The sequence below is a fragment of the Molothrus ater genome, chromosome 3, assembly GCF_012460135.2.
Source record: "Molothrus ater isolate BHLD 08-10-18 breed brown headed cowbird chromosome 3, BPBGC_Mater_1.1, whole genome shotgun sequence".
In the NCBI taxonomy this organism is placed as follows: domain Eukaryota; kingdom Metazoa; phylum Chordata; class Aves; order Passeriformes; family Icteridae; genus Molothrus; species Molothrus ater.
The window spans coordinates 52,400,931-52,417,921 of NC_050480.2; the positions used below are offsets into that span (position 1 = coordinate 52,400,931).

At 42.3% G+C, this 16,991-nt stretch overlaps 1 protein-coding gene across 1 annotated transcript; it reads right to left on the reverse strand.

The window, feature by feature from the left end:
- Positions 1-377: 377 nt before the first annotated feature.
- RSPH3 (radial spoke head 3) lies at positions 378-8,002 on the reverse strand. The gene is given in 9 exon segments (XM_036381409.2): positions 378-948; positions 951-1,058; positions 2,452-2,538; positions 3,589-3,751; positions 4,733-4,936; positions 5,514-5,659; positions 6,190-6,331; positions 7,597-7,681; positions 7,838-8,002. Coding segments are annotated over 9 exon segments (1,152 nt in total). The 5' UTR covers positions 7,957-8,002; the 3' UTR covers positions 378-850.
- Between the last annotated feature and the right edge of the window lie 8,989 nt (positions 8,003-16,991).

Here is a 16,991-nt window from a genome sequence, read left to right on the forward strand (position 1 = left end):
CACGGTGCTGCTGCAATGTAGCACAGGTGTACTTCTGTGAGGGGGACGGCCCCACCTGAGGAACTGGCCTGTGAACGGACAACTAACTAACTACACATGTCAGTGAAGGCACATTTTGTCAGTCATGTCTGGGACTACTTCCAGTGAACCGGCAGGAAAGGACGATTACAAAGAAAACCGAGACTGGACTTAGCGTATAGCTCCAGCCCCTCACCTCCAGGAGGGGCTCTAAGAGAGGATGCTGAGGAGGATTTTGCACAGGCAGAAATTCCCAGGGGCAGATAACTCTGGACTTGGCAAGCCTGAGGAACAGCTGCTTTGGCTCGATTACCTGCTGAGATGTCCATTCAAGTTTGTGAGAAAAGGAAAGACTAACATGAGTCAAAAACAATTTATTTAATTGCTGTAGTAACTACCTTTCAAAATAAGGAAAGTAAAGAAATATTGTTCCAAGAACATTATCAAAGCATTTGCAAAGATTATTAAGACAACATCCTTCTCATGACCTTCTAGCACAGGGTGTGGGACAGCATTACTTTTCAACTGTAAATCTCCCAGGTTTTGATGGATTGGATTGTATAAAAGGAGACAGAATTTCCATGCCATTCATTGCACTAGTAACTTCTCTCTTGATTCTAGCAGCCTGAAATCAGCAACTCCAGCATACGGAAAACATGTTTTAATGCTCTACTGTTGCTTAGGTTCATCCTTCAGCATGGCTAGGGCACCATACCTGTAAATAGATAGGAATTAATTCCTTATTTCTAAGCCACTGGTCTCCATTTACTTGATGACTTGCCTGTTTGTTACTCAGTTTCCAAATCTGCTGCTCCTTCTTGACCTTATTCTTCTAACTGGAATCTGAAGCCTCTTCCTCAGCAACAGGTTGGTCAGTCTCTTCTTTCTCAGCAACAGGTTGGTCAGCAGCATCCTCCTCACCAGACATCTTGGAGCTGCATCTGTTGCCCCGGGCTCATCAGCAGGTGCCTTTGTTTGAGCAGCTGGAGGTGGACGGCTAAATTCATCTAAGCGTTTTTCCACCACCATACGAATCAAAGCTGAAACAGAGATAGCCACCATTTACAACCACAGAGGAAAAACCCTACAATTTGAGATTTTTTTTTGTATATATTACTGAACTATAAATCCCTAAAGAGGGAAATAACCCTGAAATAACTCTGAAAATGAAGAAATTTGTAAGGACTGGAGCAAGACAATGGTATCTGGTTAAAAACTTAAACAGATTTAACAAGAATACAATAGATATTCTCATCACTATTATATCCTGCAGCAACATTCTCCTTAGGATGTTTATTCAGTAGTCACATACAATATTTTTTTCTTAAAGAAGAGACATTTCCCTTCCTTCTGATGAGCTACATGAAGAAGTGACACTTGAGTGTACATGTATCAGCATAAAATACCTAACACACCAGCTTTAATTGTCCAAATCATATTATAGCTTAACAAGTAAAATTCAGGGTCCTAATTAAACTAAAAATAAACCAAAGGAAGCAAACATACTTGTAATACAAACCCAAAATCCCAGCAAGAGGAAAACTATAGGAATGAAGATGTTATGCAAGTGTAAAAAAGTGGTTTGATCTAGGAGCACATTGCTGAGCACAGATATACCATACTTTTGTGTTTCTACACAAGACAGAATCCAGGTTTTTCAGGTGTTTCAACTACAGCCTCTAAACTAATAAAAGAGCCCAAATATTTAGCTTGAACTGGCCAAAGAAGACTGATATTTCAATCTATTTCAAAAGCAAGGACATGATTATCGACTGATAAGGAGGTAAGCCCTTGTTTTGATGAAAAATATTGGTCACCTCACTTCTCAGTCAACCATGGCCCACCATCATCCTCCTTTTAATGTAGGAAAATAATCCATAGCTCCATGAGCTCACACAACAAATTAAGACGCTTTCATGGTATACATGTGGCAACACACAAGCTGGGCTTTTCTGTTCCCACTGGCACAATCAGGTGCACCACAGAGAACACTACAGCAGTGTAACACAGAGGAAGTAGAAGCTTTATAGCCAAAAAAAAAAATGTGTTCTTTAACCACTCTGTTCCTGACATAAGTGTTGTATCTCCCAGCATTAACAAACCTCAAACAGTATAAAGTCAGAAGAGAGTGGATAGTGCTGCATGACTGACACTTCCATTATTTCAGCTGAAAATCAGTTATCTAGTTGTCTGTAGTAGTAGTTTTCCAACATTAAAACATGTTAATATATTAAAAAAAAAACCAAACCAAATCAACAAACAAATGCAAACAAACAAAACTCCCAACACAAAAAACCATAGAGTTTTTCCTAAAATGACACTTCCTACCTTAACCCACAGTGACCATATAAACGCGACATTTGTTCTGACCAGCAAAAAAACAATCAAGAACATCAGGCAGCCCAGATTACATTCCAGGATTTGGTAACTTACAGTCAAGCATTGTTCTTCCCAGAACCTTCTTCTGTAGTTCTTCCTCCACTTCTGACATCAGCCATGGAAGGAATTCTGTCTCAATATCTGTCAGAATTTAGGAGGAAGAAACAAAGGGAAAATGTCACTTTATAAAGGATGACCAACAGGACTTGGTGGCTGTTTTTTATTTGCTACAACAATTAAGGGATGACACCCCACGCCCTGCCAAAAGGCACTTGTTCTGTAAAAGTCACATGAAATCTCTCAGATGTTTTTTTTTCTTATCTCCAGCTTCTCTTACTGAGGTTCATGATCATTATAGATTCAGAGTCCTCTCAACTGCAGTTATTTTCAAAGAGGTCTGTCACCCTTGAAGGGCTCAGCACAGATGAGATACACAGTCATGTTCTAGTGAGATCCAAATAACTATCCTGAACAAGTCAGAAGAATAACATTTCCTGCCTTGCTTTCCAAAGACATTTGGCTTCTGGTCTGCTGAAGGCATTTGTTCTCTCTGACTAAGGAGCTCTTGCTTACTTATGTATTTCTCAAATGATACTTTTTGAACACTGTGATCCCAAAGCCTGCCCTGGTTGCAAAACACATTCAGTTTCTGCATTGACCTCATGATTTACCCTGGAGAGAGTGTAACCATTCCCAAGCTGTGGTCTGTGGCAGTGTGGAGACTGGTGAAGTGGAGTGTAGCAAGATAGCTCATAAGAAATGCTGCTGATTCTAAGGGCTTGGAAGTCACTGATATAGAATTCCAAAATTATTTTCAGGGCCTAATTCTAATTGACTAATTTTTCACTTGCTCTGATGATCATTAAAAAATATTCAGAATGACATACTGATTTCTTTGTCTGCTCTATAAAAATACATGTACTTCACTTTGGATCTCTCTCCCAATCCTAACAACACATTTATTTCTGTCTAGCTCCAAAGTAGCTCTTCTCATTGTCACACTGTCAGCTCTTGCTTATTCTTCACTATTTGTACAGATGAGCAATAATGTTTTTTGTGTTCAGCCATAAATGTAAATGAATAGTCTTATGACATTATTCTAAATAATAGGATCATATGCTATGTTTCATGGTTGTTTTGAGCTTTATATAACTTTGCTCACATATTTAAAAAAAACAAAACAAAACAAACCTCTTTCTATAGGGTCATAAAAAAATCCACTGTCATGAAGATTGTTGAAGACTGAGGGAATGAGATCAGCCAGGTAACGCTGAGCAAATGCCCGAGCTGCAATTTTCTCTGCAGTCTCTTTCTGTTTCCGCAGCTTTTCCAGGTGCTCCAGCCTGCGACGTTCCTGTCAGGGCAATTATGCATGTAAAACTTAGAGGCCTTTAGTTGTGACTCCTTTGATCTAGATTTTGAAGAATTATCACAGTGTGTGTCCCATAAATAGCAAAGATAGTATGATCTCTACCTGGTATTTGCAGCCTCTAACTTCCACTGAAATTCCTCACATGAAAGAGTGCTTGAAAGCAAGTTTGTACTTTATCTATGGAGTATTAAAATACCCCAAATTACAAACACATTTCTGTAGTATTCCTTTTTTGAATTTGACAAGTCTGTTAAATAAGGGCATCACAGCTGGCCAAATGAAACCCTTCTCTGATGCCTCAGTATACATTAATCTCGTGACTTTTTGCTTTATTATTGCAGATCAAGCTGGTTATTTGCCTTGGAATACAATGAAGTTCAGATAAGTATTTCCAAAACTTTTTATCTTCCAATAGTATATCATATTGCAAGTACCAAAAGATTAAAACTCAAATTGGTTCAGGAAACCATTAGAAAACACAATTATGCAAGGCTGATTAATAGTAAGTAATTAACACTTGCCTTCTCTGTTTATTCCTATTTACTAAACATTACTAATATGGCATGATACTTTGCAATCTTGAGATGTGCACACATGCATTGTGTGTGAAAGACCAGAGGGTGTCTCTCTTACTTCCAAGCACTCTTTGTTTAGCACTTATTATAACGAAAAGCCTTAAGAAACAGCTGTACCAGGTACAGAAGAAAATGCTGTTAGTTTTGACCTTTTGACCAGGTCAACTACACCAAGTCACTCAAGCATGACAGCTCCAAATAAACACAACAGTGTGGTGCTGTTGTATGAGAGCAAGTGGCAGAGTGCAGCTGTATGTCATAAAAATGCTTTAAGGTATGTCAAAGCTGACAGTATCCTTTTGGGCATACCCAGCTTATATCACAGGCTGTTGTTCAGTACTGGAAATGTTTTTCTCCTTCTGATAGGAAGTCCCTTAGGAAGTCCTACCTTCTCCTCTCTGATTCGCCTGTCCTGCTCTTCCAAGCGCTGTAACTCAGCAAACTCTGCATTACGCAGCTCAGCAAAGGCACGCTGATGTGACCACAGCTGGGACAGCTCTTCTTCTTCCATGACTTCCAGCAAAGCCTGCTCAACTGTTTTTCCAACCAACACCTCTAGGATCGGCTTAACTTCAATATCAAAGTCAAACAACTGAGGATGAGAGTCAGAGAAACAGAGAGAAATGTCTCTTGATCACAATTACTCTTAACAAGGATTGGCAAGGAGAAAAGGAGGATGAACAAAGCCCTTGTACTGAAGTCAGGCTGGGGAAGTGCAGGTGGGGGACCAGTGTCAGCTAAGGCACAGAGAATCATGAGTGCTGCTGGGGGTGCGTGGGATGGCCGGAGTGGGATGGCCTGAGACACCACACAGCCTCCCACAGCCCCTGTGGGGACTGCCAGGGAGAAGCTGAGCACTCGCCTAGACCGTATTTCTGTGTTCCCAGTCCCTTCTTGGGCTGGACATGTTTTACAGAAGAGAGCATTTCTCAACACTGTATCACTTAGCTGAAAGCAGCAGAACTGGTGCACATGGCAACACATCTTCCTTAATTTTGCACTTAACCTCAAAGCAAACCTTGGTGAGTTGGCTTTGGGTGGTTTGTGGGGTTTTTTTTGGCATGTTCCAGGAGGATTCATTCCTTTCTGTTTCTACTTCAATTTTGTATCAGAAATGTGTTTTGGATGGAAGAGATATTTTGACAGCACTTGTGGACCTGACTTCATACCTCTCCTTTTTCTATTTGAGTGGCCACATCTTTTCCTGATTTGGCTGGTATGAAGAGTGGAGTGGGAGGTCTGTCCAAAAATTCATCTGTTTGACACTCTCCATCAACCTCTATTATCCGATCACTAATCTCTTCCAAATACAGTTCTAGAAACAAAAGCACAATGAATACTCAACATGGGATTCCTTTCATTTTAGCTTTCAACCGTCTTTGATGACTCTATATTCTGAATTACATCCAAAGAGTGCAATAAAGTGCTTTCTATAAAGTTAGAAAAAAGGCCTCTCAAAACATAGGTCAATTTGCTGCAAAGGCCATCTGATACTGTGTTCTCTGTAATGTCAGGTGCACTTCATGGAAGTGATTCCAAAAACAGTAGTTCACCTTAAGCAAAAGTTTTAAACCTTCCATTTTAAGCATATATGAAATTTCTCTAATTATACTGAAAATGGAAAGAATAAATGAAGCAGTCTTGACTAGTATTCAAGAATGTACACTGAAAAATAGACCTTCTGGGAAAATGTCACTATACTTGGACAAGTATAGAACCTCTGATTCCAGCATCCTATGATTTTAAACTGTGTGATTCAACCAACTTCATCACCAATTTAGCAAGTGAATATAGATCAACAAGCTTTTGTTTTCAGACAGATATAAAAGAACTGCAGCCTTTTACCTGTCTGCACGTGAACATGTACTCTGCCCTCCACAGGCTCCGGCGTTCCTGGTCGAATTTGCTCTTGTGTAAGCCGTCTGGCTGGTGTGTGTTTCTGTGCTCTCCTCTGCCTTTTAACCTCAAGGGTAAGGGGCTCGGTACTCTGAGCAGGGGTGAAGAAGGAAGATACCCACAAAACAGAATACACTTTATACTTGAAAATGATATTCAATTACCTCTACAGAAAAATTAAGGTTGCTCTTTGATCTTCATGATAGCTATCTAGTATTTTGGATTTACTTTCCTGGGTCCTGGCCCTAAATTTTCACAGACTTAAAGACTGTATGGCATGAAATTAATAAGTTATGCTAGCTGCCTACAGGTACATAATAATGCCACCTCATGCTAAGAGTAATAACTAATTATTTTCTTATTTGAAAGTGAATATTGTATACAGAACTTTGTTATATAAAGTATATTAAAATGGTATGTTTTCAAATTTTGAGAGGTCAAATGGACTTAAGTCCAGTTATCATATTATGAACAGAATTGCTTGCTAGATAAAAATTATAGACCAATTATTGCTGATGAAACAAAAGAAATTCATAATAACATTTAAATTCAGTATTCTACTTATAGATTGAGATAAACATCAGATTTGAACTTCTTAAACAAAACTTACGTAAAATTCACTCTACTGAATGGCTACTGAACAACACAAAGCTATTTTCAAACAGTAGCTTTTAAAATATACTGCTTTAAATTCATATATGATCAAATTATCTATGTAGAAATATTCTCTGAAAACAAAGTATCACATTTGGGTGGGATTCCGAGCAACCTGGACCAGTGGAAGTTGTCCCTGCCCAGGGCAGGGGGTTGAAACTAGATGATCTTCAGGGTCCCTTTCAACTCAAGCCATTCTAAGATTCTATGATTTACTATCATATCAGGATATAGCAGTAATAAAAAAAAACAAAAAACCACTTTGGCATCCTCACAAGCAGCTTTTGCATACAGCTGGACCATTTAGCTCTGCTTCTGTGGTAGGATAAACCAAAGTCTATCCCACAACTCAACTTCCCAAGAGCTGCAGTTCCCCCTGATGACACCTTGCATATGATAAAAGATTATCAAGTAATGACTTGTGTTCAGGACCATTACCCTAAAGAAACAGAGAAAGAAAATAAAGTCATCAAGTATTTAATGGGGGGTAAAAAAATCAGAACTGCAGAAGTTCGTATGAAACTGAGTGTTTTAAAGAAGAGCTAGAAACAGCCACAAGTTGGTTTAACTGGAGAGCCTGTGACTACGTGAAACATTGAAAGTTAAATTACAGCTTCATTACAGATGAGGAACAGCTTCGCCGCCCTACCTATGGCTTTCAAACAAAACTGTAGCGTGATGCACTTTAGCGAACCCCCCTACCTGCGGTGGGGGAGGACGGGCGGACAGAACGTTTCCGCGCACCACTCTCGGGTCGACCATGATGTTGCCGTAGCGCACCTTCTCCCTGCGGCACAGCACAGACAGCGCCGCTTGCGGCTTCCCCCCGGCCGGCGGGAGAAAGGCAAGGCGGCGGGGGCTGCGCTCCTCGGGGAGGGAGCTGGGCCCAGGGGAAAGGCGCGGAAGGCAGCGGGGCAGTGGCCCGCCGGACACCGGCACTCACGTCTCGGCGGCATTGGACTGCTCTCGGTACTTGGGCCGGGGGGGCAGGGAGCGGGGCTGGCTGGAGAAGCTGTAGGGCCCGTCGGCGGCCGCTTGCACGGGCCCCATGGTGGGCTCCATGCTGCGGCTCCGGCTCCGCGCGGCGCGGGCGCGCCTGAGGGAGCGCTAACGGCGTCCGTCTCCCGGGCAACGCGCCGCGCGTGCGCGGGCCGGCGGCCGCGGGCCGCGCGGGGCGTCACGGAACGGCTGGGGCTGGGAGGCTCCTTAGGGATCGTCCGTGCACAGGGACACGTCCCACCAGAACAAGGGCGCTCCAAGCCCCACCCAGCCCGACCTCGAACACTTTCAGGATGGGGGATTCATAGCCTCTCTGGGCAACTTGCTACACTGCCTGCTACCACCGTCCCAGCAAACAATGTCTTCCCAATATCTAATCCAAATCTACCCTCTTCCAGTTTGAATGCGTTCCCCCTTGTCCTGTCACTACATGCCCTTGTAATAAGCCCCCCTCCAGCTCTCCTGTCGGCTCTCCGGTACTGGAATGCGGCGGTCAGGTCACCCCGGAGCCTTCCCTTTGCGGTGTGCGGCCCTCGCCCTCCCGGAGCTGCTCCTGCCGGGACCGAGGCCAGGCCTGGGGCCGTGCCGGCCCGCCGGGCCCCGGGAAAGCGCCGCCGTCACCCGCAGCGGCTCCGTGCTCACTCGGCAGCGCTGCGGGCCCGCCCCGGCCGAGGCAATGAGGGCGTCGGACCGCGAGGTGTCACCGTCCTCCCGCCGCCTCCGAACAACTCCCCAAGGACTCGCAGCTTCCCAGGGACACGCGAGGTGCACTGGCACTGGCGTGGGGGGACGCGAAACCCTGTTGGGTGGCATGCTGGTGGCTTCAGTACCGGCGTCCTGGAAGTAGCGGCTCGAGCAGCTGCACCCCAGATTTGTGTTTTCCACGTAAGCTGGAGATTTGGATCCTGTAAAGGTGTGCTATGATGGCAGAGAGAAGATGAGGTGAGTCCTCAGTATGCTGTCCCACCCGTGGTGAGCTGCACTCCCTGCCAGGGCAAACCATGAGAGCGTGTTTTCAGCCTCTGTGAAAAATTTCCTTTAAGAGAAACATAAAAGCGTTGAAGGGTTACTGATACAGTGATAGCCCTTTTTTTTTAACCTGTGTGGGTAGGGATATGCCTTGATTCTTTTAGCAAGACTTAGCATATAAAATAGCCCCTACCCTTTGTTTCTGAAACCTTTGGTTTAAATATAATTCTTATTTTAAATTCTATTTATTTCAGCTCAGTTATGTTAATGCTGTAGACATCTGTGCTCCACTGCAGCCCTGAGTACTTCACAGGAGGCCTCAAAAGCATGGGCAAAGCTGTGGAGCAGGAGAAACTATTTGAAAAACAATTTTGAGAAACCCACCCTGAATAAAAAAAACAAACAAACAAAAGACCCTCAAGAAACAACAAACAAACAAACAAACAAAAAACCCCTATTGAGGCAGTCCTTCAATATTTGCTTGTGTCTGGGCAAGCAAAGTTAATGAATGGGTTCTCAGTCCAGCCAAGTCAGAGCGCTATGGTCCTTAAATTTGACCTGAACCAATACAATCCTTTGATTTTGGAGACCTGACTCATATTTTCTGAAAATTTAAGTTTGGCTATAGAGTTGGCTATACAGCTTTTAGACTGGGGACTTGAAATCTGGGTAGACCTTTCCAGGATTGCTATGGATCTGGTGTTTCTCTTCATGTGAAAAACAGCTGCAGTACAGCCTAAAAAATGTCAGTCTAAAGCTGTCCAGAGCATGCTTGCTGAATAAGCCTAGAAATTTGGCTGGAATGGACTGGATAGGAAGACAACAAGAAAACAGCCTGTAACCACTGGAGCAAAGATTTCTGAGGAGTTGCCTGTTCCTTATTGTCCACAAACCTTGTGAAGATGAAGGTGTTGCATCACAAGTTCATTTTGTTAGGCTGGCCCCAGCTGGTGTCTCACTTTTTGGGAGAATTTCTCATTCACCTGATATGTTCATTGGTTGAATGGCAGCAGCTCTCCTCTTTATGTCTGTGAAACACTGCTGCCTCCTGAGTTACCAGTTCAGTGCAAAGATCTCTGCAGGTTTATAAGTGACAGAGCCATTCCCAGAAAAAAAGGCAGCTTTTCTCCCTTGCCCTCTTTTATGCTGTTGTTGTTGTTGTTGTTGTTGTTGTTGTTGTTGTTGTTGTTGTGGGGGTTTGGTTGTTTGTTTGGTTTTTTGTTCTTTGGGATTGGTTTGGTTGGGTTGGTTGGTTTTGTTTTGTTTGGTTTGGTTTTTTAGTGTGGCTTTGTGGGTTGGGGGGAGTTGGGGTTTGTTTTTTGTTTGGTTTGGTTTGGTTTTTGTTGTTTGTTTGTTTGTTTGTTTTTTTAATACCTGGTGAGTTCTGGAACACTTTGTGTCATCACAAGACTGAGTGGAGCAGGGTCCAAAACCACATTGATTATAATCAGATTCCTGCCATTTGTTGCTTTCTGGATCTTACAGTCGCAATGGCTTTTTCACATATTCTTTGGAGGATTTTCTTGGACCTGCACAATTGCAGTGCCAAGGTGCTGCCTGGGAAATGGGCCTAGCTAGCAAGGAATGAATCAGCCCATCTCCCATATGGCAGCTAAGAAAGGTCTTCTGAAGTGCCTTCAGCTGACTTGAAAGCTGCAGAACAAGGGTTTTATCTCCTTCTAGGTTTGCTGTGGGTCTGTTAAAAGGCTTTGAACATACTTGGTTTTTTGTTTGTTTTCATAAGAATTTCCTGGCATTCTACCATGCCTTATGGCATGCCCTTGGCTTTCTTTTTTTGGATGTGAAACAGGTTTATTCACAGCAAAGCAAATGTGAAGGTGTCAGTGTGTAGTAACAGAAGATGCACACCCACTCTTTCCTGCAGTACTTGGGATGCATCTGTAACTAGTGAATGACACCTTGAAATACAATATGAGGGATCTGCAGTGCTGAGCCTGGGTCTTCCTGGGGCCCTAGCTTGGATGTTGCTAGACTGGGAGACCTTCTGCCAAATTCATTACACAATACAATGCTGAGCAGACTAGCTGAGTCCAGTTTCCACCTCCTTAACTTTCTGCAGCATTTCATAATTAAGAAATGAAGGAGGTTTATGGATCTAGGCATAATGCTTAATTGTCCAAAAGGACAGGGAGACAATGCTAGAGCATTGTCTTCTGTCTGGAGGGGGGACCATGGCTGCTTATAAAATCACAGGAATGCTTCCCTGCTGTAAAACCGTGTAATTATATGAACTTTGGGCTAGATTTGGTTCTCCATGGTCCTGAAATGGAATTTTAATCTGTGAGTCTTACCCCCTTGAGCCTACGGTTAAAGGCGTGGATCTCCCAGTCTTGGAAGCAACTCTGATTGAGGCCAAAATGCCATTGCTTTCAAGTAGACATCAAAAATCACAGAGCAATCTAAACTGAAAAGGACTCTGGAGGTCTCTAGTTTAACCCTCTTGCTAAGCCAGGACAAATTTAAAGATAGATCAGATTGGTCAGGGCCTTCTCCTGCCAGCTTTTGAAAATCTCCAGGGATGGAGATGCTTGAAATAGACTTGAAAATCCCAGAAACCATCATGCCACTGCTAATCAAGGCCCTGAGATGTCTGATGGAAATACAAAGAACACTGACATGGAGAGCTGTCAGTGTGACTGCAAAGATGAAAAAATCACAGAACTCAAGTGGGGTGTGTGTGTGTACTGTTTGTCCTGATTCTGTGGGAGAACAATTAATAGAGTGCCCTGAAACCTGTTTCAACTTGCTGCAGTGACATGATCAAAGAGAATTAGTAAATACTGTGTCAGTATTATATCACTGATGTCTGCCATCCTGCTGATGGTGTCTTTGCTGCTGTTCAGGCGTGCTGGGCTCACTGCATCAGAAATAAACAGGCCTGGTCCCAACAGGGAAATACTCAGCTTTAAAAAATTATAATGTGCCGTCTTGGGAGTTTTGACAGATGAGAGTCACAGAAGCAAAAATAAATATCGGACCTAAACTTGAGTTCTGCTGGTGCCATCAATACTTTTTTAATAAGGGTTGTTAATAATGATACATAAACATTAATAGAAAAGAAAGGAGATCCTATCACTCATATCTTCAACCCAAATTATTCAGCTTCCTTTTCTGTGTAGCGGCACAGCTTCCTCTTGACTCTGGTTCTGATTTTGTGGGGTTTGGCAGGACTGGAAAGTTTCAGTTCTCAAGACCTTAATTTCTCCAACATAAGTGAAAAAACAGAACTTATTAATCATGGTTTACAGCCAAAATTTACAAGGCTGTTTCCCCTACACTTCACCGTCTGACTCTCAGCACCATTTTCCCTAGGTTGCCCTTCCTCCATGTTCCCCACAAGCTTTGTTTTTCAGTGTGCCTGCTCTTCAGGCTGCATTCTTTGCCACCATGTGCTTTCAGAGAGAGTGACTAGAAAAATTATGAAAGGGTGATAAAGTACCTTAGAGAGTGGAGCACACTGAATTTTAAACTATCATTCATTAGACTATCAAATGGAAAATCAATTGTTGGTGACCTTCCTATTTAAACTCAAATAGATTGTGTGCTGCTATCCTGCTCCAGCCCCTTCTTACCTCTTCCTGCCTTTAACAGGCCTCTCCTTGCCCATCTTTTCACCTCAGGAAGCGCTGCCTCCTTGTTTTGCATCTCCCTGTATTGAGGGCAATGGTACAACTGCACTAAACTTGAAGAGTAAGAAACAAGACAGATCGGCTTCTGTTGCTCCTTCACGGTAGTCTCAGTGGTTTTTCATCTTGATATAAGTTGCCCTTTATAACATTTCTGGGAGGCAGATCAGTATCACCCATGCTTAATTTGAGATAAACTGCACAGTTTGAAAACTGCACTGGGTAGGAGGTCTTTTGGAAAAAGCAGATCCAGATGTTGAACTTCCTGACTATGAGTCTCTGGTCTTAATCTCAAAATCATCCTCCTGATGACCTGTGGAGAAATAGTGGCTTCTCTGCTCTTTCTCACACCCAAGGACTTCTCAAATGCCATGGTGTCTGTAGCTCACAAGATGGGTGTACTCCTCAGAGTACAGCCCTGCAAAGTTGTTGAATGCTACTGTGGTTGCTTTCTCACCTGGTCACCAGTTGTGCTGAAGAAATCCAGTAGGTGAATCACAGGCACAGCTGCACAGGTGCACTTGCTAAATCTTTATGGTGGAGAGATTTGCATGGCCCAAGACTGTGCAGCAAGCATGTGAAAAAACAGAAAAATCCCTAATGTGTTATAAGAACATCTTCTCTGATCACCTGACTTGGAAACTGCTTGGATTTGGCTTCAAATTTATTTTTTTTAAATACAGTTTTATAATTTTCAGCATAACCTGTGGGATACTGAAGTTGCAGGGCTTGAACATGAACTGTTGCATTTGTCAAGGAAATTGGTGGGAGGTTTGTGGGTTGTAGGAAGGAAGAGTTTTGAGTGGCCGTTGGATCAGTTCTGTAAATAGACTTGTTGGCTGAAGAGCATGTTTTGTTTAGAAAGTGTGAAACCCTTCATAGAAACCTTTTCATATTATTACCTAGCAGAGGAAGCAGAGCTCAATGGAGTCAGCCGTGTTTAGAATTTGTGAACCATTTGTTCAGACTTATGGGCTGCCACCTCAGGTTAGAAACAGAAAATAATCTGCTTTCCTCTCCCTTTGTAGAAGAAAAGGTAGAACTTGGAATGGGTTTCACTTAGAAGTGAGATTTAAATTGTTGTATTTATCACAGTGAATGATAAAGACTGATTAAAACAATAAAAACAATGTATTTATAGTAAAAAAAAATATAAGATAATTAGCATTCCTGAATAACAGAGAGACAGAAAAAGCAATTTTTTACCTAGCATCCACAAGACCTGCAGACAGCTACCTATATGATAGTGAGCTGTCCATATGAGGATTACATCACTTCTCCAACAGTTGGGAAAGATCCCTTTTCCCATGGATCTTTTTCTCTATCTTGTCAGATTTTTTATTTAAAAATTGCTCCCTCTTCTGCATTTTTAGCTTTCAGAAGTCCTCTGAAGTTTTCACTCTGTTCTGATGACACATGTGATAAGGAGTGACTGCTAACAAAATTCAGAGAAAAATGTAACCAGAAAGCCTACTGAAGGTGGGTTTCCTTTTCCTGTAGTCAGAAATTGTCCTCCTGGAAACACACGATAGCCACACTAACTGTGGTCTGCCACATTGCTACCAGAGTAGCATCATGTTCTTGTTTGTTCAGAGTTCACCCTTGTGATAGCCAAGTGGCCTCACTGTAATAAAAAGTAATATTTTCTTCTCAGGTTAAGAGACCTGCCAGGGTACAATGGGAAGCTGAAATTGTCACTTGCAGTTTATGGAATAATCTGGTGTGGTGCTGCAGCAAACCACCTGGTCTCCTGTGATGTATCAGCACCAAAACCAGAACAGTCAGTACAGAAATAAGAACTATTCCCAGATAAAAAGCAACACAGATGGGGGTTTTATCAGCTGTGATACTTCTTCATGCTGTAATTGGAGACATTTGATAGTAATATTATAAGAGGAACCATACATAAAAACTGTGTAGAGTTCCCTACAATATGGAACTGAGCTATGAAGCAGTAATTTTATTATTAGCTTTTAACATCAGTATTAGCTTTTTAACATTAAAGTATACATAACCCAAGCAGAATCCCTAAACTATCCATTTGGCTTTAGTGTTAGAAGAAATTAGAGATCTAGTTCTAAGCAACAGGCTAAAGAGATACAATCCCATTACAAAAAAAAAAGAAAAAAACAAATTCCAAAGTTCTTGTCTTTATTGTAAGTGTCAGAATTGTGGACCACAGTCACATCCTATGGAGTGGTTCAGTTTCAAAAGCAACAGAGTTCTGGGTGGTCAACAGGATGCATTCCCTAATGCTACCTGTCAATGCAGGGTATGCAGTCTTGTCCGTTAGTTACATGATGCCCAAAGAAGAAGATTTCAGATCCTATTTCATCAAACTGGATACAGTGTAAGGAACTCTGAAGAGCCAAATGCACACACACAAAAGGAAAAGCCGGCTGTCCATGTTGTAAGGAGGTAAATATGAAATACAAAGTGTGGGCAACAAGGCTGGTGTAATTCTGTTCACTAATATTTTTACCATGGGTTTGTACCAGCAAACATTACATCAGTGTGGCATCTTGTGCCTGGGGTACACAGGTAGTGATCATGGGAGGAAGAGACAGAAGAAAGATCTTGTGTAGAGCAGTGGTTCTGTTCTGTGACTGTCTGGAGCAGAACCACTGGTTCTTGGGTTATGTCAAGGCAGCTATCACAGAAAGTGACCATGGCAGTAACAATTCTCTTGTGCATCATTGCTAAGTAACTAGAAGTTGTTCTTCCTCAGGTGTGAATTCATTATGTCTTTAGTTTTCACAGTTCCCAGGAATAAGTGCCCTTCAGATAATAGCTCTGAGAAGAGGTCAGACAGCTGAGAGGGCTTCTCCCCCAAGACCTTATTTGCAGAGATAGAAAAAAAATTCCCGACAATGCCTCTTCTCAGAGAATATGAGCAAATTACTGAAAATATCCCTTACATCATAGATCATGCATTGCTTTCATGAAGCATAGGGGCAACAGATTATTTTGACTCATTATTTCACCTTAACCTAGTTCCAAATGTCCTTCCATCCTAGCTGACAGCCCATATTTCCATACAACAAGAGATGTGCAGACCACTTGCTGAAATCCCAAAAAATTCAAGGACCTCTAGCCATGGAAGGTTCATTCTGAGGCTTTCTATGGTTACAGCTGTGAATTGAGGTCATCACTGGACTTTATGAATTCTATATTTTTTTTCTTGTAGCTTCCTGGGATTTTCCTTCTCTCATTCTGATTCTCTGTATTTACAGAGACTAAAACAAGGCAGAGCATGTGGGTGGGACTGAGGCTAGATGAGTTTTGATGGGACTTATTGCAACAACCAGCGCAGGTAAGACAGGAAAATGGGAGAATTGGAAGGGGTAAACTGAAACTGGCTGACTGAGAAAAGTGGGTCGAGGGATGGAGAGGAAATGAAATTGTGACTTTGAGAGCAAATCAAAGGTTGGAGCTTGTTCAATTAAAAGAGAAATAGCTGGATGAGGTCAGGAGGAGGCTGGGAATGGAGAGGGAATGAAAATGAGACAGAGATAAGGGGTAGGGATGGAAAAGATAAAGGTCTGAGTCAGAGTTTTCTATGGTGGGATGGAGCAGAAAGCACCAAACTCTGGGGTGGGGGCTAAGCATGAGAGCCTAAGTTCAAGAAGGCTTCATTTGAAGGCTTAGATGGTGCCTAAAATCCCAAATGTTACTATTGCTCTGGTGGCAGTAAAAATGCCAGCCCTAGATTATAGAGGCCTACATTCAAGGTAACTAAATGTATCATGCATGTGTGAGGTGGGAGTCTAAGCTTACATCACAGACAGAGAAGACTTTGGGAAAGGATTTTACAACCTAAGTATCAGGATTTGTATCCACTTTTGATGCCTTAGGAAATTCCTGTGGTCCTAAGATATCCAAATGACTTGAAGGGAAACCTTATTTCAGACAACTGTGTTCTACCTGCACTCAATTCAGTCCCAAGAATCCAGAGAAATGGGACACAGAGAGCCTATGCCTCATTTTCTGCAGACTGTGCAGAAGATAAAGCACAAGCTTACATAAATATAAGTCTTGCATACAGATAAATATATGTGTCTACATATGCATTCTGCACCTGAATATTTGAATTCCTGCAGTCTGAATGTTTGTGAAACCTGCAGGCATGATGTTTCTCTCAATCCTCACCAATGTTTGGACATAGAGTTGATACCATCATCCCTTTTCTGTTAAGTTGCCATCCTAATTCAAGTGGCACGGAACAAGTTTGCAACTTCTGGGTGCCCAACAAGGAAATAGGTACTCCATGAGGAACTCCTTTGGTCTTCTGTTTGTTCTTTCAAATCCTAGCAAATGAGACATAGCTATATGTCCAAAACCTGGATGTCTGCTAGGCAAACTGTACTGGAAATGACAGAATTAAAATTTTCTCCTTTGCTGGACAACCTTTTTCCTTACCAGTGCAGGTAAGGAAAAATCCTGTGGGGAAGAACAGAGTGCACCATGTGTTTGAAGACAGCA